The 26,528-nt window shown below is 42.3% G+C and overlaps 1 protein-coding gene across 1 annotated transcript in view; it reads right to left on the reverse strand.

Annotated features, from left to right (window-relative positions):
• Window positions 1-579: 579 nt before the first annotated feature.
• znf408 (zinc finger protein 408) overlaps window positions 580-26,528 on the reverse strand; it is a 31,524-nt gene continuing 5,575 nt past the window's right edge. Inside the window, exons 4-7 of the mRNA XM_063063240.1 lie at window positions 13,382-13,446; window positions 9,140-9,336; window positions 5,074-6,015; window positions 580-2,631 (exon numbers count right to left, since the gene is read on the reverse strand). Coding sequence (XP_062919310.1) covers window positions 1,367-2,631; window positions 5,074-6,015; window positions 9,140-9,336; window positions 13,382-13,446 — 2,469 coding nt within the window. The 3' untranslated portion in view covers window positions 580-1,366. The remainder of the gene's footprint in view (window positions 2,632-5,073; window positions 6,016-9,139; window positions 9,337-13,381; window positions 13,447-26,528) is intronic.

Consider the following 26,528-nt stretch of genomic DNA (forward strand, 5'->3'; position numbering starts at 1 on the left):
GAGTCAACATTACCCAACAAATCTAGGCCAGCCCTATGAATCTCTACCAATTACCACATCTTTTAGCAAATCATCAACCACACCCACCGGCAGTAGGATACATTGTCCACCATCCCAAGAGTAACATCAGCAGTAGGATACCTTTTAATGTCCCCGTGTACACATTGATGGTGGTCTAGTGGTAAGGATTCGGTGCTTTCACTGTTGCAGCACGGGTTCAGTTCCCGGTCAGGGAACCATCTGTCATACTTGGCTATCAGGTGCGGGTTTTACTGCAACAAATTGATGCATCGCTAAGTAATGAGAAGCTCAGAATGTGATTCCAAGCCAGCTTTAAAGATAATCCTCAGGATGTGCAGCTGCCAAAAACTCTCCATTCTCGTTCCCTGACGTAATGTTGACTGGTTTGCTTGGGCTGCTGGATGTGGTCTCGTCCAACTGGTCTTGCATGTTCAGCCACTTCATATGGTACTTACACATTAACCAAATGAATGCAAACCTACAGCCACATATAGACTAAGCATTTGTGAGCCAGTTAAATTTTTACAAGAATTCAATTGAATTGTGATCATTTTTATTGATAGCAGTGTTTTCTTTTACTTCCAGGTTTGAAATGAATTCAGATTCTTAACCTGGCATCTGAACCCATGTTCTCCATGCTGTTAATCAAAACCTCTGGATTACCAACCCAGTGTCGGGAACTCATTAGCATTAATCTCCGGTTATCACTCAAACCCTAAGACATGTTTTGACATTATTTCAGCTGTTACTTTCAACAAATCTACATTATGGTTTTTTTTTTTGAGGATTGCATGAAATCAATATATTCCTTTCCATACCCCACCCCCCCAAGCAGAATGCCTTTTTGGTAATTGATTATCATTGATATTTTTAATTATTATTTTTAATAATTTTAATTTATCTTGCATGTTTAGACAGAGACACTACATGTCATAACCAGGAAATGTTAGCTTAGTGCATATTGCAACATTAACAAAAGTGACCAGAGGCAAGTGGTTCAACTGCTTTTTGTCCTTCAGCTGCAAAATTAATTAGTTTTGTATTGAAATCTTCGCGGCATTTGAGTTAGTCTGACAGCCATTGCTCACGCACTTCATCATCAAATAATTCTGGCACAGGATTATAAATAAATCCACTATAAAAACCTATAATGATTTACATAATGCACTTACAAAGAAACGTGTGGAGTTTGAGTGCAAGGATGCTGCCATAAGTCTTTTCAATCAACGGCAGTCAAATCACTTGTACTATAGAGCTTCATTTGTGTCAGGCACGATCTAAAATGTAACTGCTTCAGTTTCATGTACAAAGTTGAACATGTTAATAAAGACATTGTTAATGGAACTCAACTTCCAGTTGATATTTCTACTATCTCAGCTACAATATTAAACCCATTGTCCTCTTCAATAACAACAGCATTGTTGGCCAATTTCTCTTGCTCTATTGCAGCACAATTTCTGGAAGTGACTTCATCAGTGTAATCTTCTGAGTCTGCTATAATTATTTCTATGATATCTCCATTCGCACGTTGTTGACTTCCCGCCTGAGTGAATGCATCTTGCAAATTGTCTTTGACCACTTCTCCTGACTCCGGAGTTAAATTGTGCTCCACCTGCTGGAATGTAATACTCTGTTCACTTGCACTCTGGCCTTCAGTACCTGCCTTTACACTCTCCTCCTGTTCCTCATTTGGGATTTCTACCATTTCAATGGTGTGCACGTAAAGGTTGAAAACAACACTTTCATTTCTGAGAGGGCTGTTGCTCTCTTGACCAGCCGCCTTTAAACCCACTTTTCTAATTTGTTTTGATGTTTCTGCAGGAGGTTTACTTTCAGAACTTTCTTTCTCCAAAGAGGCGATGGCTTCAGCGACCTCCCCTACACTTCGTGCTTCACTTTTCTTGTGAGACAGCCTGTGCCTCTTTAAGCTCTGAGTCATTGTGTACCCTTTGCCACAGATGTCACATTTAAACGGCTTTTCAGTCAAGTGGATTCTCTGATGTCTCCGGAGCTTGGTTGCAAGGGTGTAAGCCTTACCACACTGATCGCATTTAAAGGGTCGTTCACCCGTATGCAGGCGCTCATGAGCCCTGAAGGTATGCGGGTCCCTCAACGTTTTGCCACATATCGTACAGAGGTAGACCTGCCCTGTGTGTGAAATGCGGTGCCTGCGTAGTTCAGGCAGCTGTGAGAAAAACTCACCACAGTCGTCACACTTGTATGGTTTCTCCCCAGTGTGGATGCGCTGATGTCCACGGAGGTTGCCAATCTGCCTGAAGGCTTTGCCGCAGTACGTGCAAGTAAATGGCTTTTCGCCCGTGTGCAGCCTCATGTGGTTCTTCAGTGAGCCGGGATTGGCCAGCTCTTTGTCGCACACACTACAGCGACATGCCCGTGGGTTGCCAATGTTCATGGCCTTCAGGCGATGCAGCTTCTTGTGAATCCGGAGTGATGGTGGCCTGGCGAATGCCTTTCCACACTCATTGCATACAAATGGACGTTCGCCTGAGTGAACCCGCTCATGCTCTCGAAGATCTCGTTTCAATGCATAGGCCTTATCGCATTGCTGACATTTGAATGGACGCTCTCCTCTATGCAGCATCTGATGGGCTATAGAAAATATATGGTTAGGAGACTATTTAAAACAATAACCAGTCTGCAAGTGAAAGATAGTAAATCTCTTAATTGAGAAAACAAATTGTTTCCTGCCCTTAATTTCCTACAAATTACTCGCTGCACTCCTATGGGACAACATCACATTGCTGCATGTGGTAAAATTGGTTTCCTGTATAGTTGCTGGCAGTTTAACTAAATCTGTCCATGCTTTCTCTGTTTGTCAGAACTGGCCAATTCTGCTACGTAGGTTATTCATCAGTGATGTTAACACAGTTTTTCCTCTTTCCACAACCATAGCCTGACTGCTTAGCATTTCCTAATGTCTTCATCCTGTATCTTTTACACTCCTCCTCATCCTTTCTGTAACATTACTTTCTCTTCCCAGACTCTTAAAAAAAATTACCTACAACTTGAATTGTTAACTCTGTTTCCCCTCTTACAGATGATGTATGATTGATCTCCTGTGTGGTTCCATCCTCTTATTTACTCAATGGCAACCTTACCCCGCCAAATTAGGGAGAAGTGCAGAACTCCAATAACAGAAGCAATAATTCCACAACTCAACAAGGCACTGATAGAAGGTTAAACAATATGGGAGTTAGATGTCAATCCACAGGGCTCCAATATTACCTTCTTTAGTGGTGGTTGATTCCAGAGTACACAGCAATGCTCTACCCACATCTGCATGTCCTGAAGCTCAGGACTGCCAACCAGTACCCATGTCAACTGGGCAAGTATTTTCATTACATATCAAGCAAATAGAAACACTTGTAAGTGTAGATACCCAAGATGTCTTTGAACTCTCATATGACCATTTTTCTGCAGAATCTGGTATTGTGTGGATTAAAGCAAGATTAGTAACTCTCTGATGCCTATGAGACAAAGTCTGAAGATGGCTGCTATACTCAAACTATAATGGACAACTTGGATATTAAATTCAGAGAAACTAATCAAAACTGTGCATGTCAATGTACTTGACATTAATCCATTGCCCAGATCTTAACTTACAATTTCACCTGATAGTGTCTTTGATATTTTTCAAATTCTATACAAAAACCAAAAGTAAGATCAATAGAAATCAGAGATGGAGCCTTTTTAAGAAGGGCAGCTAGTAACAGGGGATGGACCTCCCAAAATAGGAAAATTTTCGAGGATCAACCTCAGCCAGAGAAATTTGTGGAGAGTTGTGCTGATCTAACAAAGAGAGTACAAATTGGGAAGAGTTGATCATTCATCACAACAATAAACAAATCACTCAGCTAGGACATTTAGTTAAAAATAGTTTTAAATCACCACGTGAGGGATTAAAAAATCATTGACATTTTGAACTTAAAAAAAAATTCTGTATTATGGCTAACTCAGAAAGACATGGTTTGGGAAAGATATTCCCTATTGTTTGGGCGGGGGAGAAGAGAATGCCTCGTATTAATCTTTCCCACAAATAAAATACTTTGATTCCAAGGTGAAAGAAACATATTGTAAACTTCACTTCAACAATTTTTCTGACACATGGACTTCCTTGTGGTACCCGAGTTCTGAGCAATGGGCTCACACTAGTTAGTCCAACACCACTACCTTTCTGAATTTTTAAGGAAGTTGAAAGCACTATTCAATTAAAGATTTTGTTACACCTTTTGGGCAAGAAATATATAAATTATACAGATTATCTTTTGAACACTGGGTACTGTCAAACAGCTTTGATTACAAGTAAAAATGTAACTTGCTTCCTCCAAACTGCCATTGAGAGACAGGGATTGTATACGTTATATGAAAAAACAAACAACATGGTGACTATGAACTCGGGTCCAGCAGTGGCTATGGAACTGAATAAACAGTTGATGTTTTGGGCTGACTCTTGGAATTCTCAATAATCCTTTACTTCACTGACGTCATTAAGATATGTCATGAAATATCAACTCATTACTTGGTCTGGGATCTCACTGAATGCAAGTGGTCTGCTGCATTTCCATCTCACCATACTATCTACACTTTCACAGTTATGAATGGCTGCACGAAGCCCTGAAGTTGTGAAAGGGTACATGTAAATGCAGCATTGTATTTGCTGACACTCCATTACATACCTTCATTAGAAAGCCATTTCCAGATTTAAAGTGCCGATAAATAAGTATAACCGCTTTGTCCTCTTCCAGCAAATCCATCAAGATGCCAATGAAACATCGGTTAATTAGATAGGTCTATAAGCCATTCTATCAGTTGGCACAGGAAGCAATGGAAGCAAGGGAAAGGGGAACATTTTAAAAATAACTTTAGTCAGGATAATGATCTTTTAGAGAAATTTAGAAACGTCCTCGTTTTTCCTCCTCACACTGCTTTTAGTGTAAATAACAAAATAATTAAACACACAATATATGGACACATTCTCCAAACTCTAACTCTCTACTGATATGAAAGAGGCTAATTGTTTTTTCCATTTACCTTTAAAACTCTCCTCAGAGCTATAGCGCTTCCCACATTCATTGCACATGTACGGTTTGTACCCTGTGTGTGTGAAACGATGTTTCTTCAGGTGACATAACTGAATGAAACCTTTCCCACAGTCATCACACTGGTACCTCCTTTCACTGGGGTCAATCTGGGAACTGTTGCGCCGACAAAACTTCTTACTTCCCCCCGATTTGTTCGTAGGTGTGAGATTATCCTTTGCATGAACATGATCTCCATTTTCTACTGGAGGTTTTTGCCCATCCCCCTTCATATTACACAAGGGCAAATCTCCACCTGATTTTGCTTCCCCACAATTGTCAGTTGACTTGGTCTCTGTATTTTGTTCACAGCATTCATCTAGGCTGTCAATATTCCTCTTCTGATTGTGTCTCAACTTTGTTTTCCTCTTTTTCAGTATGTCCTCTTGTGTTACCTGCACTTTCAGTCTGTCTGAATCGAGTCCAGTGTGTATCATTCGAGCTCTTCGAACTGGAGGACTTCGAAGAGTCTTCTTGCATATTAATGATCGCAAAGTCCTCTCACCAAGTCCAAACTGATAATTTTTCTTCAGCCTTTTAGCCTTAATGTTACTGGCATCTTGTGCCTTTTTGTCAATCCCAGGATCAATCTGCTTCTTGTCATCCTGTTTGGAGGAACTAACTGGGAGCACTACCTCCTCAGTTAATCTTGATTTGAGCTTCTTCAAGGCAAACCGATTCACTTTCTTCTTTGACAGTTTGTTCTGAATTTCATGTTTGATTTGAAGCCGCTGCGACCTTTTAACAGGCTGATCTACTTTCACCACATCCTTACGCTCCATGTCCTTTACTGCTACAGTTAGCTTGGTGCACAGTTGCACAGACGGAGGTACCTCAGCTGACTTTTCAGCACCATCTGTCGATATTCTGTCCTCAAGCTCTTTATCCAATACATCTGTTAACGAGAGATCAGAGCTTTTGATATTAAAAACTTCATCAACTCTATACAATTATGGTGTTCACATAGATCATTTAAAATTTTGTGGTACAAAACAATCTATACAGCAACTAAGATAATACTCCAAGCTTAAAGGAGAACTAAAGAAATGTACCTTAGTAGAATTTAACTTATAGAGCAGGGATACACGATATAAAAGTGAGGAAAGAATGACACACACATCAGCTGCTTACTTTTAGCAACTGGGAATGTAGTGAGCGGCACAACAGCCCAGCTAATGGAGCAGCTGTCTCAGAGCTTAAGCTTGCATCATTCCACCCTGCAGTAGTGTCTGTGTGGAATTTGCATGTTTTCCCTTGTTGTTCAAAGTTTCCTCCAGATGCGGGATTCAATATTATTAGTGACCACTATAAATTTCCCCTAGTGTGTAGGTGAGTGGTAGAATCTGAGGGAAACTGATGGGGAATGGGGAGAATAAGATTTGTAAATGGGTTCTTGATGGCCAGACACATGCAGTTGAAGTTTCAGGCCAAGACCCTTCATCAGGTTGACTGTTTATCCCTCTCCAAAGATGCTGACTGACCTGGTGAGTTCCTCTGGCATTTTGTGTGTTGCTCTGCATTTCCAGCATTTGTGGCTGAAAGGCCTGTTTCTGCGCTCTCTCATTAACAAAAAACAACAAACCAGTTCACCTGTGATTATTTGAAATGGTGGTCTAAAAAGAGTATCAATATCCATAAACATAAACATCTGGTTCACCAGATTGATTCCTGGGATGGCAGGACTTTCATATGATGAAAGACTGGATGAACTGGGCTTGTACTCGTTGGAATTTAGAAGATTGAGGGGGGATCTGATTGAAACGTATAAAATCCTAAAGGGATTGGACAGGCTAGATGCAGGAAGATAGATCCCGATGTTGGGGAAGTCCAGAACGAGGGGTCACAGTTTGAGGATAAAGGGGAAGCCTTTTAGGACCGAGATTAAGAAAAACTTCTTCACACAGAGAGGGTGAATCTGTGGAATTCTCTGCCACAGGAAACAGTTGAGGCCAGTTCATTGGCTATATTTAAGAGGGAGTTAGATATGGCCCTTGTGGCTAAAGGGATCGGGGGTATGGAGGGAAGGCTGGTACAGGGTTCTGAGTGGATGATCAGCCATGATCATACTGAATGGCGGTGCAGGCTCGAAGGGCCAAATGGCCTACTCCTGCACCTATTTTCTATGTTTCTATGCAATCACTAGACAACCAGGTGAGCTGTTGGGGCACCTTTTGAGAGAAAGGTAGCGCAGTGTGAAGTGATGTGCTTTGGAAATTAAAGAACTCAGTGTATTAAAGAAGAAAGATGCATAGCAAGACAAATATTGCTCCTCCTCGTTTAACGAAGGACACTTTTTATGACCACATCTCTCGCAATAATTACTCTGTGCCGCATATTCTCAAGTTGATCTTTCCTTTTCTCCTCTGTCTCTTCCTCTCTCCCCTCCTTCTCTGCCTGTTTTTGTCATTCTGGAGACACGCAGACCTTTCATCTTTTGTCTCTTCATCTCTTCTACCAGTTGTTTTTTCCCCTCTGATCCTGGAGTCCTGCGGCCCTGGCCTGATCGGATTCTTGTTCTCTCCTCCGTCTGTGCCTATTGTTGTCATTTTGGAGACGTGCATGCCTGTCCTCCCCTGTCTCGTCTTCTCTCATCTTTTTGTCCTGACTCTTTCATCCTGGAGTCATGCGGCCCTGGCCTCATCTGATTGTTGTTCTCTCCCTCTCCTTGCCGCTTTCCAACGACGTTTGGCGTCATCTCTTGACCATAATGTCCCCCTTCTCTTTCCACGCGACATAATTAGGCTATCCATATATTTTTACCCTAATGCTTTATAGAAGATAGGAAGCAGTAACACCAAAGCCTCCAAGATGCTTTTGTTTCTTGATGATGTGGTTGGTGCTCTCCTAAATGGACGTGATAGCCCTGCCCCTTTGCTGTGGTTGGTGTGACTGCTGTGAGCATCTTGAGGGCTGCTGAGGCTGCCGTGCGCATGCGTTGGGCTGTGGCGTCGTGGTCTCCATGATGGCCAATCAGGTCTCGAGTGAAAAGCAGCCTGTTGATTTTTGGCAAATGAGCAATTTTATATGAATATATAACCCTGAACTTTGCCTGCATTCTGTAAGCTAGCGCATTTTAATTCGATTTAGGCAAAAAAAGTGCTGATGTAATGCACGGTTTGTGCTAACTGAAGGTCACAAACAGACAGTCAGAGAATGAGTGTTTTAGTAGTATAATAGATTGTAAAAATCACATATAGTTCACCAATGTCCCTCAGGGAAAGATATTGCTGTTCATATTCAGTCTGGCCTTGACGCAACACCAGATCCACTGGCATCATTTACTCTTAACAGCATCCTCAGTTCTGGAGAACTTGGGGATACACTTTAAATGCTGATGATGCCAGTGATGTCTGTATCCTGTGTAACACGCTGTAAGGTTTCAATGCTAATGTAATGGCCTCGCTGTAATGTTTTGCTGCTAATGTAATGGTTTCTCTGTAGCAGCAATGTTTGGGTTATGACTAGAGATAACGGGGCTTTGGAATGTGAGGGTTATCCAATGAGAGAAATGTTCTTTCTTGTGAGTCTGGAAGAGAGATTTTCGCGGTCTTTTGTCGGGAGAGAGGAAGAAGGAAGACGTGCATGGACAGAGCTGGTAGACTACCAGACAGAATGGACCGGAAGCGAGGGTCCGAGACACTCGGAGGAGGTCGCTGGTTGATGAATGGCCATATTTGAGAGCTCCAACGTGCACTTCTGACTTTTTCCCCTTAAAATGAGCCCTCCTTCTTTTTATTTTCTTTACTAACCCTATATTCAGATTAAGATTTATAAAGTTCCGTTATATAATTGCATATGGTGTACTGCCTGATATTTTGCGGTGCAGGTTTGTAACCGGGCAACACATCATGCAGCGTCCACACAAACGAGATTTCTCATTTTGGCGGGGGGCTAGAAGTTGTTTTTCCATAGATGAACACATGCTGGCCAAGCCTGAGGTTTACACCTACAAACAGATAAATAAAACAAATATCATGCTTTCTACATGAGGGTATGGAATATCCTAAAAGCACATTTACCTGTGCAAGTATTGACAACATCATTGTCCTTCTGTGTGTTACTTAGCCCCTGTGCTGATTGAACAAGATTCTCCTCAGGCCACAAGAGAAGCTCCTGGCCCAATTCAATATTTTTACAAACCCGGTAGTAAATCTTCCCATAAAACTGGAAAATGACTGCATTGCTCTCTTCTTTTGTTCTTGCCTTGTTTGCATATCTGTAAAAACAGCGGATTTTATTATCCATCTGTAATTGTGGCTGGACCTTTGCAACCATCATTTGTAACAACTTTCAATTTTGCAAATTCTAATCTTGTTTTATTTAACTGCTATGGTATTACATTGACTTAAAATTACTAGACTGCTCTCATCCACCTCCATTACAGTGCTACTGGAGCAGGCATTGAAGCATTTTCTCAGTTTTCTGATACTGTGGAGCAGTTGTGATTTGTGGGAGGAATAAAACGGGGAATTCTATGCCAAAATACCATAAACAAAATATATTTTTCTCAGAAACGTATTATGCATTTGTGTGAGATTCACTGATTGCAACAAATTTCAGTTGTCCAGTTTTTTGATTCCACCAATTAGATTATAGTCTATGATGATTCCCCAGTATCCTCCAAAACAGTTTATTCATTTTGATATTATTGTGAGATGACCCAAAAATAATCTTTAAAATAGACAATACGATGAAAGATTTGTATACAATGGATTTCGGTTAATCAGGACAGCCACTTATTTGGGACAATTCTTAAACAACAACAACAAAAAATATATCGAGAAAATAGCCAGGATTCCCTTACATTTATTTGGGATGCTACGCCACTTAATTGGGACAGGAGGCTATTGCTGTAGTTTCTAACTAGGGTTAGTCGGGTGCATGAGTGGCCGTTAGACGTAACACTGTGTGTAAAGCAAAGTTTTTTTAATAGCATCAATTGTGTCTGCTAGTGTTCAAAAAAGCAATGATTTTTGTCACTGATAGTTGGTGAGAAATAAGATGACAGACAATTCAGAATTGTTTTGCTCACTAGTTTCAAGCATTCAGGTTTGGAGATGCCAGAAACAGCTGGGAGTGAAAATGAAATGATTTCATACTTTGACAAGTTAGGAACTACGAAGGATTTGAAGGTAATGACAATTATCTTGAATGTTACATTAAAAATGAAGATTTGGAGGATGCATCATTGAAAGCATTGTATGAAGGCAGTCCATTAACTGCACTAGGTGTCAGCGCTGATTTTGTTCATTTACAGTCAATCGGAAGAAAAAGGCAGCATAAACTGGAAGAATTTCTCCATTGATAACTATTAGGAACTAATACAGTTTTATAGTACTATAGTGGTATAGGTGGTGTTCTAATTTGTTCTGTCATTTAATTTGCATATAATTTGTTACTCAGTTTGTCTTTTTAATACCTTTTTAACGATTTCCATGAAACTTTGGCTAATTGGGGCAGCCGCTTAATTGGGCCAAAATACTCCGGTCCTGATGTGTCCCAATTAAGACCACAAGATTTAGGAGCTGAATTACACCATATGGCCCATTTTGTCTGCTCCACCATTTCATCATGGCTGATCCAATTTTCCTCTCAGCTCCAATCTACTACTTTCTCCCATATCCCTTCATGCTCTGACCAATCAAGAGTTTATCAACCTCTGCCTTAAATATACATAAAGACTTGGCCTCCACAGCTTCTGTGGCAAAGAATTCTACAGATTCACCACCTCTGGCTGAAGAAATTCCTCATCTCCGTTCTAAAAGGACACCTCTCTATTCTGAGGCTGTGTCCTCTGGTCTTAGACTCTCCCACTATAAGAAACATCCTCTCCACATCCACTCTATCAGGCCCTTCACAATTTGATAGGTTTAAATGAGGTCACCCCTCATTCTTCTGAATTCTAGTGAATACAGGCCCAGAGCCATCAGACACTCTTCATATGACAAGCCTTTCAATCCTGGGATCATTTTCATGAACCTCCTTTGAACCCTCTTCGTTTCAGCACAGTCTTTTTAAGATAAGGGGCCCGAACCTGCTCACAATACTCCAAGTGCTTCATAAAGTTTCAACAATACATCCTTGCTTTTATATTCTAGTCCTCTTGAAATGAATGCTAACATTCCATTTGCCTTCCTCACCACAGACTTAACCTGCAACTTAACCCTTACAGAATCCTGCACAAGGACTCCCAAGTCCCTTTGACTCTGTTTTTTTGTATTTTCTCTCCATTTGTCTACCAAAGTGTAAGACCATACACTTCCTAACACTGTATTTCATTTCCCATTTCTTTGCCCATTCTCCTAATCTGTCAAATTCCTTCTTAGCCTCTCTACTTCCTCAAAACTACCTGCCCCTCCACCTATCTTCATATTGTTTACAAACTTTGCAACAAAGCCATCAATTCCATCATCAAAATCATTGACATACGACATATAAAAAAAAATGGTCCCAACAGAGACCCCTGTGGAACACCACTGGTCACTGGTTGCCAGCCAGGAAAGGCTCCCTTAATTCCCACTCTCTGCCTCCTGCCAGTCGGCCACTGCTTTATCCATATGAGAATCTTTCCTGTAATACCATAGGTTTGTAGCTTGTTAAGCAACCTCATGTGTGGCACTTATCAAAGGCCTTCGGAAAATCAAAGTACACAGCATCAACTGATTCTTCTTTGTCAATCTTGCTTGTTATTTCTTCAAGATTTTCCCTTGAGAAAGCCATGCTGACTACAGCCTATTTTATCACGTGCCTCCAAGTACCCTGAGACCTCATTCTTAATAATTGACTTCAACATCTTCCCATCCACAGAGGTCAGACTAACTGGCCTATAGTTTCCTTTCTTCTGCCTCTCTCCCTTCTTGAAGAGTGGAGTGACATTTGCAATTTTCTTGTCTTCTGGAACCATTCCAGAATCTACTGATTCTTGAAAGATCATTACTAATGTCTCCATGATCCATTTAGCCACCTCTTTCAGAACTCTGGGGTGTAGTTCATCTGGTCAAGGTGACTTAACTACCTTCAGATCTTATAGTTTCCCCAAGAAGCCTCTCTCTAGTTATGGTAACTTCACACACTTCATGCCCCTGACACCTGGAACTTCCACCATACTGCTAGTGTTTTCCACAGTGAAGACTGATGCAAAATACTTATTCAGTTCGTCTGCTATTTCCTTGTCCATTACTACCTCTCCAGCATAGTTTTCCAGCAGTCCGAAATCCACTCTCGTCTCAACAGGAATCTACTGTATTTACATTTTTGAGATCAAATCAGTACAGAATTCTGTATTTTAACATGTGGCAACGCCAAAGGCAAGGTGGAGACAGTTTGTTAAAAGACTGATCTAAAAGACTCATTTACATGCAATCTGCTGTGGCAATAATAAGCACAGATGCAGCAGGAATGAAAAGCCAATATGATCATTCCACGCATTCCCCCGAGCACTTTCATGATTTCCATTGCATGGATCTTTACCAAAATCAAGAATACTTGCATTGTTGATTTTGGTAAAGATCCATGCAATTGAGATCATAAAAGTGAAGAGAGAATACTTGCATTGTTACACGAATCAGCCCTTTCTAAGGTGTTGTGTGAAGGCAGTGAAACTATTTCAAGATAATAAGCAAACAGTCTTTGGTCACTGGAGCCAAACGTTGATAGAGAATTAATTACCAGTTGTAATGATTTCACACATTCAATTTCATTGCCATTAATAGACCCAAGTGAACAACTGGAAGGCAATGGCAGCTGAGACAAAATGAGATGCACTTCTGTAAGTGATTTGTCACTTTCAGCTTGATGAAGCAGTGTCAACTTGTTTCTGTGTTAACAAAAAGGAGCCAACTTAGAAACGAAAAATAGCTGAATAGATCCAATATGCAGCCCAAATAAATATAACCTGGCTTGGTATTATTTAATAATGACTTGTAGGCTATACAGTAACCAATGACTGATGTAATCATAGTGGCATGATCTCTTGGGATCGATAGATTTATTGATCCGCAGCCAGTGACTCCTGGCAGATAACTAGGTAGCGACTTGCTATGCTAGTATAAGTTTAGGTGGCAGGATAGAGGCTTTATTGAAAAATTCATGTATTGACTCTTATTGGAAAATTACATCATCTCTGTATTCCAGTCTTCCCAAAAACTAAAGGGAGTTGTGTGAGAACAAATTAGAATTTACAATAAATCAAAAGTGTAACAAACTCATGCTCTGGAAATGCTTGCTGATTGTTAACTACTTGTACATGAAAAGGACATTACCTCATCCAATTTGAGAGTGACTGGTTGACCTCAGTTTCTCCTGCTTTTTCACCACTGTCTCCAAGCTGTATTATCAAAGACAATAACAATAAGTCACAAGGGCCCAGAATAAAGATAGAAAAACAGCCAAATTCATAGAGCTGATTGTGTCAGTATTAGTCCATTGTCAGCAATTACCACCCACACTGTGGACCCTCATCACTAGTCAGGGACAGCCAACCAGAAGAGTCCCCGTTTATTCCCACTCTGTCTCCTGCTGGTCAGCCAATCTTCTATCCATGCTAGTATCTTTCTGGTAATACCCTGTGCTCTTGTACTGTTAAGCAGCCTCACGTGCAGCACCTTGCCAAAGACCTGCTAAAAAGCAATATCCACTGAATCTCCTTCATCTATCCTGCCTGTTATTTCCTCAAAGAATTCCAACAGATTTGTCAGGCAAGATTTCCACTTACGAAAACTTAGGCCTATTTTGCCATGTTGCTCCAAGTACCACAAAACGTCACCCTTAATAACAGACTCCAACTCCTCTCTATCTACTGAAGTCAGGGTAACGGTCTCATTTCTTTCTTCTGCCTTCCTCCCTTCTTAGAGTGGAGTGACATTTGCAATTCTACACACCTCCTGAACCATTCCAGAATCTAATGATTCTTGAAATATCATTACTCTTACCTCCACAAACACTTCAGCTACCTCTTACAGAACTCTGGGGTATAGTCCATCTGACCTAGGTGACTTATGTACCTTCAGACTTGTCAGCTTCCCAAGAAACTCATCATCATCATCATCATCATCAGGTGCCATGCCCAGTTTGAGCTTTGACTGCCATGGCCCACACACTCCTGTTTCGGGTCAAGTGGATCAATTCATTGGTATTCATTTCCAGTTCTCTGGCTGCTGTCTCCATCATCATTTGTCTTTGTCTTCCTCTTGCTTTCTTCTCTTCAATCTTTCCCATAATTACAGTGAATTCTAACTCCTCTTTCCTAATCACATGTCCAATGAAGTTACCTTTTCATGATCTCATACATGATTTCTCTTTTTGTGTTTGCTCTGTTCATGACATCCTCATTAGGTATTCGTTTTGGCCATGATATTCTTTGCATCCTCCTCAAAAATGTCCCAGCATTCTGAGTCATATAACATAACTGGATAAACTTAACATTTCAGTACTCTGAGGCAGGTTGTCATGCCTAGTTTAGTATTGGTCAGTATACTCTTCATTCTCGTAAAGGTGTTCTCACAGAGTTTGTTAAGTGTGTCCAGGACGGATTCCTGTCATAGTATTGTGACAGGCCGACTAGGGGGAATGCCATACTAGATCTAGTATTAGGTGACAAACCGGGTCAGTTCACAGATCTCTCAGTAGATGAGCATCTGGGGGACAGTGACCACCGCTCTCTGGCCTTTAGCATTATCATGGAAAAGGATAAAATCAGAGAGGACAGGAAAATTTTTAATTGGGGAAGGGCAAATTATGAGGCTACAAGGCTAGAACTTGCGGGTGTGAATTGGGATGATGTTTTTGCAGGGAAATGTACTATGGACATGTGGTCGATGTTTAGGGACCTCTTGCAAGATGTTAGGGATAAATTTGTCCCGGTGAGGAAGATAAAGAATGGTAGGGTGAAGGAACCCTGGGTGACAAGTGAGGTGGAAAATCTAGTCAGGTGGAAGAAAGCATCATACATGAGGATTAGGAAGCAAGGATCAGATGGGTCTATTGAGGAACATCGGGTAGCAAGAAAGGAGCTTAAGAAGGGGCTGAGGAGAGCAAGAAGGGGGCATGAGAAGGCCTTGGTGAGCAGGGTAAAGGAAAACCCCAAGGCATTCTTCAATTATGTGAAGAACAAAAGGATGACAGGAGTGAAGGTAGGATCCATTAGAGATAAAGGTGGGAAGATGTGGCTGGAGGCTGTGGAAGTGAGCGAGGTCCTCAATGAATACTTCTCTTCAGTATTCACTAATGAGAGGGAACTTGATGACGGTGAGGACAATATGAGTGAGGTTGATGTTCTGGAGAATGTTGATATTAAGGGAGAGGAGGTGTTGGAGTTGTTAAAATACATTAGGATGGATAAGTCCACGGGGCCTGATGGAATATTCCCCAAGTTGCTCCACGAGGCGAGGGAAGAGATTGCTGAGCCTCTGGCTAGGATCTTTATGTCCTCGCTGTCCATGGGAATAGTACCAGAAGATTGGAGGGAGGCGAATGTTGTTGCCTTGTTCAAAAAAGGTAGCAGGGATACTCCAGGTAATTATAGACCAGTTGAGCCTTACGTCTGTGGTGGATAAGCTGTTGGAAGAGATTCTTAGAGATAGGATCTATGGGCATTTAGAGAATCATGGTCTGATCAGGGACAGTCAGCATGGCTTTGTGAAGGGCAGATCGTATCTAACAAGCCTGATAAGAGTTCTTTGAGGAGGTGACCAGGCAATTAGATGAGGGTAGTGCAGTGGATGTAATCTACATGGACTTTAGTAAAGCATTTGACAAGGTTCCACACGGTAGGCTTATTCAGAAAGTCAGAAGGCATGGGATCCAGGGAAGTTTGGCCGGGTGGATTCAGAATTGACTTGCCTGCAGAAAGCAGAGGGTTGTGGTAGAGGGGGTACATTCGGATTGGAGGGTTGTGACTAGTGGTGTCCCACAAGGATCGGTTCTGGGACCTCTACTTTTCGTGATTTTTATCAACAACCTGGATGTAGGGGTAGAAGGGTGGGTTGGCAAGTTTGCAGACGACACAAAGGTTAGTGGTGTTGTGGATAGTGCAGAGGATTGTCAAAGATTGCAGAGAGACATTGATGGGATGCAGAAGTGGGTTGAGAAGTGGCAGATGGAGTTCAACCCGGAGAAGTATGAGGTGGTACACTTTGGAAGGACAAATTCCAAGGCAGAGTACAAATTAAATGGCAGGATACCTGGTAGTGTGGAGGAGCAGAGGGATCTGGGGGTACATGTCCACAGATCCCTGAAAGTTGCCTCACAGGTAGATAGGGTAGTTAAGAAAGCTTATGGGGTGTTAGCTTTCATAAGTCGAGGGATAGAGTTTAAGAGTCGCGAGGTAATGATGCAGCTCTATAAAACTCTGGTTAGGCCACACTTGGAGTACTGCGTCCAGTTCTGGTCACCTCACTATAGGAAGGATGTGGAAGCATTGGAAAGGGTACTGAGGAGATTTACCAGGAAGCTGCCTGGTTTGGAGAGTATGCATTATGATCAGAGATTAATGGAGCTAGGATTTTACTCTTTGGAGAGGAGGATGAGAGGAGACATGATAGAGGTATACAAGATATTAAGAGGAATAGATAGAGTGGACAGCCAGCGCCTCTTCCCCAGGGCACCACTGCTCAATACAAGAGGACATGGCTTTAAGGTAAGGGGCGGGAATTTCAGGGGGATATTAGAGGAAGGTTTTTACTCAGAGTCGTTAGTGCATGGAATGAACTGCTTGAGTCAGATACACTAGTGAAATTTAAGAGATTACGAGACAGGTATATGGAGGAATTTAAGGTGGGGGGGTATATGGGAGGTAGGGTTTAAGGGTCGGCACAACATTGTGGGCCAAAGGGCCTGTACTGTGCTGTACTATTCTATGTTCTCATATGTCTTTTGCCATCCCTATTCTTCTTTTGATGTCCATGTCACACCTGCCATCTGATGTCACCCAGCTTCCTAAGTAGCAAACGTTCTGTACTTGTTTTATGTCTTCCCCGTTTACTCTCAGCCTGCAGATAGGAGTCTCCTTCTTTTTGGATATCACCATACATTCTGTCTTTTTGCAGTTGATAGTGCAAAAATAGGTCTATCTTTCTTCAACAACTATATCAATTAAGTTTTGTAATTCTTCCTCCGTACTTGCAATTAACAGTGTCATCTGCATATCTGAAATTACTGATGTTTTCACCGCCAACTTTGATTCCCAAGATGTCCATTTCTTGTAATATTGTTTCACTGTACACTTTAAATAAATCAGGGGAGAAAACACACCCTTGTCTAACGCCTCTCTTGATTTTCGTAAACTGACTCACTTTTCCATCTATTCTTAAAGTGGCAGTTTGTTCCCAGCACAGATTTCTGATTAGGTGGAGGTCTTTCGAATCTAGATCCCAAGAAACTACTCCTTAGTAATAGCAAGGACACTCACTTTTGCCTCTTAACACTCTTACATTTCTGGTAATCTGCTAGTGTCTTCCAGTGAACACTGACACAAAATACTTATTAAGTTCATCTGCTATTTCTGTCTCCCATTACTACTTCTCCAGCATCACTTTCAAGCAGTTCGATATCCACTCACATCTCTCTTTGTATATCTGTAAAACCTTCTTGTATCCTCTTTTATATTATCTAGCTTTCCTTCATATTTTATCTTTTCTCTCTTTATAGCTTTTTTGTTGTCTTCTAGTTTTTAAAAGCTTTCCAAATCCTCTAATTGCCCACTAATTTTTGCTAAATGATATGCCTTATCTTTCGCTTTAATGCTGTCTTTGACTTCCCTTGCCAGCCATGGTTGGGTCATCCCTTTTAAAAAAAAAATAATCATCTTTAGGACCCATTTTTTCTGCACTTCCTGAATTGCTCCCAGAAGCTCCAGCCATTGCTGTTCTGCTGTCATCCCTGCTAATGTCCCCTTCCAATCAACTTTGGCCGGCCCCTCTTGCATGCCTCTGTAGTTCCCTTTACTCCACCATAATACTGACATATCTGATTTTAGCTTCTTCTCAAACTGCATGGTGAATTCTATATTATGATCACTGCCTCCTAAGGGTTGCTTTAGCTTAAGCTCACTAATCAAACTAAGTAACATCCAATTCAGAATTGCCATTCCCTTTGTAGGTTCACCCATAAGCTGCTCTAAAAACCTATTTTGTAGGCATTCTACAAATTCTCTCTTGGGATTCAGCACCAACCTTATTTTTCCAATCTACCTGCATATGAAATTCTCATGGCTGTCGCAACATTGCCCTTTTTGACATGCATTTTTTTAAATCTCTTGTTGTAATTCGCAGCACACATCCTGGCTACCGTTCAGAAGCCTGCACGTAACTCCCATCAGGGAGTTTTTACCCTTGCAATTTCTTAACTCTGCCCAAATTCTACATCTTCTGATCTTGTGTTACCTCTTTCTAAGGATCTGATTGATTGATTAAATAAATAAATAAATAAAGAAAGAAAGAAAGAACCAACAGAGTCACCTCACCCCCTCTGCCTACCTGCCTGTCTTTTCCATACAACATGTGTCTTTGGATGCACTTTCAATCATACCAACACGATTGTTTTCTTTGACCATTGTCCATTATCTGACAGATTACAGCTCGTACTACACCTGACGTTTGAAGCATCACAGAGAAACTTCAACAGTCTAAATGATAATGAACAAATAAATAAAGGCTCAGTTTGACTCTTCTTGTGCAATTCATATGTCATTTGTCACTTTTACCTAACTCCATGTTTCAACTTTCTTCAGTAACTGAATGATAGTAATGTTGTAAGGCATTACCACTTTCCACCTTTTCTACGGTGAAAATGGGGAGGGAATGAAACCTATAAACATTACAGCACTTGGTGTAATCCATTTGCCATGACTTTGAGGCCCAGATAAATTACTACTTTATGTACAAATGCATATTCATTCTTGTGAGCTTTGTATTTAAAGGCTTTCATTTTTTTTACTATCCAAAGATCATTTTGATTGCATAGACAATGACCTAAGATATGACTGTAATATCATTTCAATTATACTGAAAAGATAAAATATTAGCTTTATTGGTCACATGTATGATCTGGCACAATATTTTTTAAATACCTTCTGTACCTAATAAAGTAGCCACTGAGTGTATGCTCGTGGTCTTCTGCTGCTGTAGCCCATCCACTTAAAAGTTAGACGTTTTGGGTGTTCAGGGATTCTCTTCTGCACACCATTGTTAGAATGAGTGGTTATTTGTGTTACTGTCAGCTTGAACCATTCTGGCCATCCCCCTCTGACCTCTTTCATTAACAGGGTGCTTTCGCTCACAATTGCCACTCACCAGATCTTTTTTGTTTTTCACACCATTTTCTGTAAACTCTAGACTGTTTTGTGTGAAAATGCCAGGACATCAGCTGTTTCTGAGATATTCAACAGGTACATTTAATGTCAGAGAAATGTATACAATAAATATCCTGAAATTCTTTCTCTTCAAACATCCACGAAAACAGAGGAGTGCCCCAAACCACCCTATCTGGCATGAACCATCATTCCATGGACAAAGTCACTTGCATCACATTGCTTCCCCATTCTGATGATTGGTCTTGTGACAAAAGAACCAGTTATCGGAAGATTGATGCTGATAAGAGGACAATGGGGGAACATTCAAAATGCCAATAAGAGAGAGACGAGAGAGATTACCGAAAGGAGACACAGTTCCGAGTATTGTCAGAGACCGGTGGCTTTGAACCCTGAACTGTTTGACGTTTAATGGACAGGTGATACCCCAGCAGGGGGATAAAAAGGGACAGGTTTGCTAAGGCAAGAGACACACGACTCCACGAGGTAACGAGACCCTGGAAGCGTTGTGCCCCCACAAGTTGGTGGGAGTTCTGGAGGTCTGGTCGCGGGATCAGACATAGACGCACAGGGTAGAAAGGTACGAGTCGGCGGGAACCTGGTGTGTGTGTGTCCGCCCTTGCCTGGGTGCCGTGTTCACCGCAGAAGAAAGATCGTATCTGGAACGGAGGGGTCACAGTTGGTGACCTCAGAAGACATTACAAAGGGCTCGCCCGAAAGCTAACTGCGAGGAATATCGAAGATCTGTTTTGGAATCCGATTTGCATATTCATTTGTTCTCTCTCTCTCTCCCCAACAGCAGGACGGCGATTACTGCGAACTGAACTAAACTGAACTCTGTCACTTGTGACTGATCATTTTACCCCTAGACTGCGATAGAGCTTGATTGATCCTATTATCCTAGTTCTGTGTACATGTGTGTTTATTCATTGCTAACCTGTTGCATTTATATCCTTACTATTAGAGTACTGTGTTACTTATTTCTTTAATAAAACTTTCTTAGTTCCAGTAATCCAGACTCCAACTAAGTGGTCTATTTCTGCTGGTTTGGCAACCCAGTTACGGGGTACGTAACACAAGTGGGGTTCTCGTCCGCGATTTTGAATGCTAAATTTGGGACGGGGTAAAATTGATTGGGTTAAAATTCCCGAAAGAAAGAAAAGGCAAACAGCAGAAATGGAGATTGAGGGATTTCTAAAGGCGTCAACCTTGGAGGCATTAGAGGATGCCAGGAAAACAGAATTGGCAGCTGTGGCCAAACGGTTGAATCTTGTTAAGGGGAAGTCGGCAATGAGCAGAGAGGAGATACACAGAGCTATCGTAGAGCACTATGTATCTAAAGGTGTGTTTCCCCAAGGGGAGCTGGAGGTGATAGCTATTGGAAAACCTGGTGGAGACGCAGTACAGGTGCAGCTTGAAAAATTGAGACTCGAGCACAAGTTCCGGGTACGGCAGCTAGAACACAAAGAGAAACAGTTAGAACGACAACGAGAAGAGAGGCAGTTGGAGCGAGAAGAGAAACAGAGGGAAAAGGAACTCGAGCTGGAGAGGTTAAAGATAAGGGCAGAGCAGGGGCCCATGCCAAACCAAGGTGGAGGGTTCAGGGCGACCCAGGAGGTTAGGCTGGTTCCATTTGACGATACCGATGTGGATCGGTACTTTCTCCATTTCGAAAAAGTTGCTGCAAGTCAGGACAGGCCGAGGGATAAGTGGGCTGTTTTGCTTCAGAGTGTACTTAAAGGAAAAGCCCAACAAGCTTACTCGGCTTTGTCCGCAGAAGATGCCCAGAGGTATGAGGTGGTGAAAGAGGCCATCCTCAGGATTTACGTGTTGGACCCGGAGGCATACCAGCAGAGGTTCCGGAATGCGAGGAAGCAATGGGACCGCACGTATTTAGAGTTTGCCCGTGAGATGCAGACATATTGTGAGCGTTGGTGCACCTCGAAGGGGGTAAATGGGGATTATGACAGACTGCTACAGCTGATCCTGATTGAGCAGTTTAAAGGTTGTGTCCCTGATGGTATGAGACCCTACCTAGATGAGAAAGAGGCAGACACTTTAGCCGCAACTGCTAAGTTAGTGGATGAGTACGCGTTGACACATAAAACGAAGTTTGCCCCAAGTAAAGGCTACCAGAAGGGTAGTCGGGACGGCGGGGAGAGTCCGCCAGAAAAGTCAGGAAGTAAGCCGGGGACTAGTGAGAAGGATAAGGTAGACTGGGAGCAGTTTGGTAGGAAGTCTCCTGGGGTCGTCTGTTATAATTGTGGGAAAGTTGGACACTTTGCGTCCAGGTGCTTTGCCCCAAAGAGGGAGACGGGAAAAGGAAAGGCGGTGGTTCCGGCTGGCTGTATTGAGCTGGTAAGCAAACCGCTAGGAGAGGAGAGGGCTAACAAAGTTCAGGAAGGGCGCGAGAGGTTTATCTCGACCGGATTGGTGTCAGTGAAGGAGGGGTTAAACCCAGTTCCAGCACGGATCTGGAGAGACACGGGAACATGTCAGTTATTGATATTAAAGAGTGTGTTAGACTTTAGTTCAGAGACCGAGACTGGGAAAGTCGGGGTCATAAAAGGCATTGGGAAAGGGACTGAGGCAGTACCTTTGCTCCAGATACACCTAAAAAGCGACTTGGTCTCTGGACCGGTCACGATCGGGGTAAGGCCCGAACTACCGATGAAAGGCGTGGAAGTCTTACTCGGTAATGACCTCGCCGGCAGAAATGTGTTCTCAGCAGTAAAACTGACAGGCCAGCCTGCCAGCATTGAGGCCCCGCCCATGGACTCACAGGTTTATCTCGTTTACGCAGTGACTCGGCGAATGTCCAGGAAGGCTGCCGAAGTAAATTTAGCTGAGACATTTCTACCAGCCTTGTACCAGGGGGAGGTAGAAAGTGAAAAGAAGGAGCGTAGTGAAACAGGAGAAAGTGAAGGAGTTGAGGCTGATTTAGCATTAGCAAGGAGGGACTCTGTACAGACACAGGAGCGAGACGAGGAGCTGATGGTTTCGGCGGGGACAGCTCTTTCTGAAGCAGAATTAAAAAGGGAGCCAGTAGGCTATTGTGTGGAGGAGGGAGTGCTGAGGAAGAAAGGGAGACCAAGTACCGTGCCCGCAGATGAGGAATGGGGGATGGTGCCAAAAATTTATGGGGATGAGATTCTTAACCTGGCCCACAAGATACCCCTCGGTGGACATCTTGGGGGGAGGAAAACAGTCGGCGGAATCATGAAAGAGTTTTACTGGCTGCACAGGAGGAAGGATGTTATTGACGTGAGTTAACACAGTTAGAGGCTATTAACATGTTAAAAGCTCACCACAATCAGAAAACAGATCTAGCTGATGATATCATGAAAAGTAATGGGGCTAGGGTGCCACCTGATAAGGGGAAAATCCATTTTGAAAAGATAAGTGTGGTGCTGACCAGATGGGAGAACTCTATTGTGTTGACCGACTTTGCTGATGAGTTCTCTCCCTTAATCCCCGAACAAAGCAAACCGCTAAGAGAGCTAAATAAACGGCACGCCCACATAGGTCCAGAAGTCCCGAGGCGATGCAAAGAGCGGGGACATAGAGCTGTTGCCGCATCAAGTCAGCCTAGTGAGCAACACCCCTATAGAATGATTAATTCGGTGACAAATGGGCTAAAGAACACAGAAGTGTATATTGGCGATGTAGTGGTCTGGAATAACACGTGGGAAGAGCACATTACGGCGGTAGAGGAGCTGTTTAAATGCCTGTCTGAAGCCAGCCTGACAGTGAACCTCGCAAAAAGTGAATTCAGCTGCGCGAAGGTCACTTATATGGGATTTGTGGTAGGACAGGGGCAGCTGGCTCCGATGCAAGCTAAGGTACGGGCTATCTCTGAAGTCCCCACCCCAACAGACAAGAGAGCCCGGAGAAGGTTCTTGGAGATGGTGGGGTACTATTGGAAGTTTTGCAGAAAAAAAAAACAACTTTGCGGATAGTACCCACCCTCTTACTAAGCCCTTGCCAAAGAATGCTAAATTGGTATGGGACGACCCTTGTTATCTGTCCTGGGGCGAAAACCACTGAGAAGTTACACTGATCACAATTCATTAGTGTTTTCGGCCACTATGAAGTTTGCTAAATTGGAGCCTGGTTTTAGAGGATTATTAAAAATAACACATATAAAAGGAACAGAAAATGTGATTGCTGACTGTCTGTCAGGTGTTGACAACTTAAAAGTCTCTGTATTAGCCAAATAGCTGATAAACATGTGTATTTGTGTGTATCCGATAGTGTATTCATACCCCGGTAAAAATCCTTTGAAGGATAGGGGTGTGACAAAAGAACCAGTTATCAGAAGATTGATGCCGATAAGAGGACAATGGGGGAACATTCAAAATGCTAATAAGAGAGAGACAAGAGAGATTACCGAAAGGAGACACAGTTCCGAGTATTGTCAGAGATCGGTGGCTTTGAACCCTGAACTGTTTGAAGTTTGATGGACAGGCGATACCCCAGCAGGGGGATAAAAAGGGACAGGTTCGCTAAGGCAAGAGACACACGACTCCACGAGGTAACGAGACCCTGGAAGCGGTGTGCCCCCACAAGTTGGTGGGAGTTTTGGAGGTCTGGTCGCGGGACCAGACATAGACGCACAGGGTAGAAAGGTACGGGTCGGCGGGAACCTGGTGTTTGTGTCCACCTTTGCCTGGGTGCCGGGTTCACCGCAGAAGAACGATCTTATCTGGAACGGAGGGGTCACAGTCAGTGACCTCAGAAGACATTACAAAGGGCTCGCCCGAAAGCTAACTGCGAGGAATATTGAAGGTCTGTTTTGGAATCCGATTTGCATATTCATTCGTTCTCTCTCTCTCTCTCCCCAATGGCACGATGCGATTACTGCGAACTGAACTAAACTGAACTCTGTCACTTGTGACTGATCATTTTACCCCTAGACTGCGATAGAGCTTGATTGATCCTATTATCCTAGTTCCGTGTACATGTGTGTTTATTCATTGCTAACCTGTTGCATTTATATCCTTACTATTAGAGTACTGTGTTACTTATTTCTTTAATAAAACTTTCTTAGTTCCAGTAATCCAGACTCCAACTAAGTGGTCCATTTCTGCTGGTTTGGCAACCCAGTTACGGGGTACGTAACAGTCTGAACAAGTGAACCTCTTGACCATGTCTGCATGCTTTTCTGCAATAAGTTGCTGTCATATAATAAGCTGATTAGATATTTGCATTATTGAGTATGTGTACAACTATACATAACAAACTGTCATTTGAGGCTCCCATCAAGACAGACCAAAGAGGTGCAGGGGCAGCTCACGAGTGTCTCCATGCTTCTGGCACTAACATAGCATGCTCACAACTAACTAACCTAATCTGTAAGTCTTTGGAATTTGGGAGGAAACAAAAGCGCCTGGAAGAAATCCACATGGTCAAGGGGAGAACGTACAAATTGCTTACAGACAGCAGCAGGAATTGACCCCCATTTGCTAGCTAATAAGGCACACATAATTGTGGGCTTCATTAATAGAGACAGTCTATCAAAACAGGAAAACGCTGCCCATCTTTTATAAAGCACAGGTCTAGCCACAAATGGAGTATTATATTCAATTCTGGTCACTCACTATAGAAAGAATGTAGAGGCACTGAAGAGGGTCCAGGCAAGATTTACCAAAATAGTTCTGGGATGAAAGGCTACAGTGGGAAGTATGGAAGAGATTTCTTAGAATAGGGAAAGCTCGACGAGATCTGAAGGAAATACAAAAGGTCTGTGTAGCAGGTGGTGGAATGTTGGTACGCATCACGGATACAAGATAAAAGGAGATGAAAACTAAAAGTGTCGTAAATTTTTAAAAAAATTATGTGGTGTATGGTTGGACCATGAATTGCACTGCCTGGGCATAATATAGAGGCAAGTCCCAAAAAGGAATAGGTTAAGTTAACAGCAAAGGGAAATTTCTCAGGCTATGAAGAAAGGGTATAGAATTAGCGTGTTACTCTGGCAGACATGGATCAAATGCATGCCTCTGTGCTGGAATCAATGATTCAATTAGCAAAATAATGTACAGCTTCATTTTGTGCTGTTTATTTCCCACCATATTTGAGAATTTCTTGTTACATTATTTGGTCTAAAAACATTTCCAAGCATTCCCATAAAAACTGAAAGGCTTATGATCATAAATCCCAAAACTTCAACCCTTCCTCAGATGTTGCTACCACTAAAAATGTCACAATAAACACACAAAAGTTTCCCAGTTTAATGTCCGTTTAGTTTCCATTTCATTCAGCCAACTTCAATTACTTTTCTAGAATGACTCACGAGCTGCTCAAGCCACAGGGAGTTTTCTTACCCTGGTGCATTTACACCAGAAATGTCTCTGATGGCCGAACTGTGCTTGCCTGGCTCTTCACTGCAGAAGTTGTGCTAGACCCTGTCCAAAGTACTCATCCAGGAACCTCCCAGGCTGCAAAGGTTGACAGGCACTCACTCAAGTTTGGCTGTCAAAATGCTCACTAAGATCACCTGTGCCTAAAACTGTTCTTGTGATCCCCAGTGCCATTTCACAAGGGGTCTTGTGGGAGGCGTAGCTCATCTGGTTGCTTAAAGTCACTTTGTGATTGGTTAGTTTAGACACTGCAGCTACTTTTTCCATTAGTTAGCTGCCTGGAGTCCAGTTTCAAATATCCTGAGTCTATAGACAGCATGTGTGGGAGGTTCTTTTCCCTCTTCCTTTGTTTAAGCAGGTGGTGCATATAACCATTGGGAAGGTATGCTCCACACACGCTTTTAGCTAAGTATTCTTGTTGAATGCACCTCTGTTGAGTATTCAGCTTTGTAGTGTCTGTAACTTGGAGAATATGAACACTTGGTTGATTTTTTACTGTTTGTAAATAAATGATTAATATACCTAAGCACAGCCAATGTTTTCTGCCTCACTCGTCAGACCCGCGACCCTGATTCAACAAGGTCGGTCCATTCTTGACATTGTTATTGTCAATAGGTTAAGTAGGCACACTATTTCAAATTGAATGTAATATAAATAATATTGCAAATTATGTAGAACTGCAAGAATACATTCATCTTGTTTATCAGTTTCCTAACTGAACTAAATATCAGGCATAAAGGC

The sequence above is a fragment of the Mobula hypostoma genome, chromosome 11, assembly GCF_963921235.1.
Source record: "Mobula hypostoma chromosome 11, sMobHyp1.1, whole genome shotgun sequence".
Taxonomy (NCBI): domain Eukaryota; kingdom Metazoa; phylum Chordata; class Chondrichthyes; order Myliobatiformes; family Myliobatidae; genus Mobula; species Mobula hypostoma.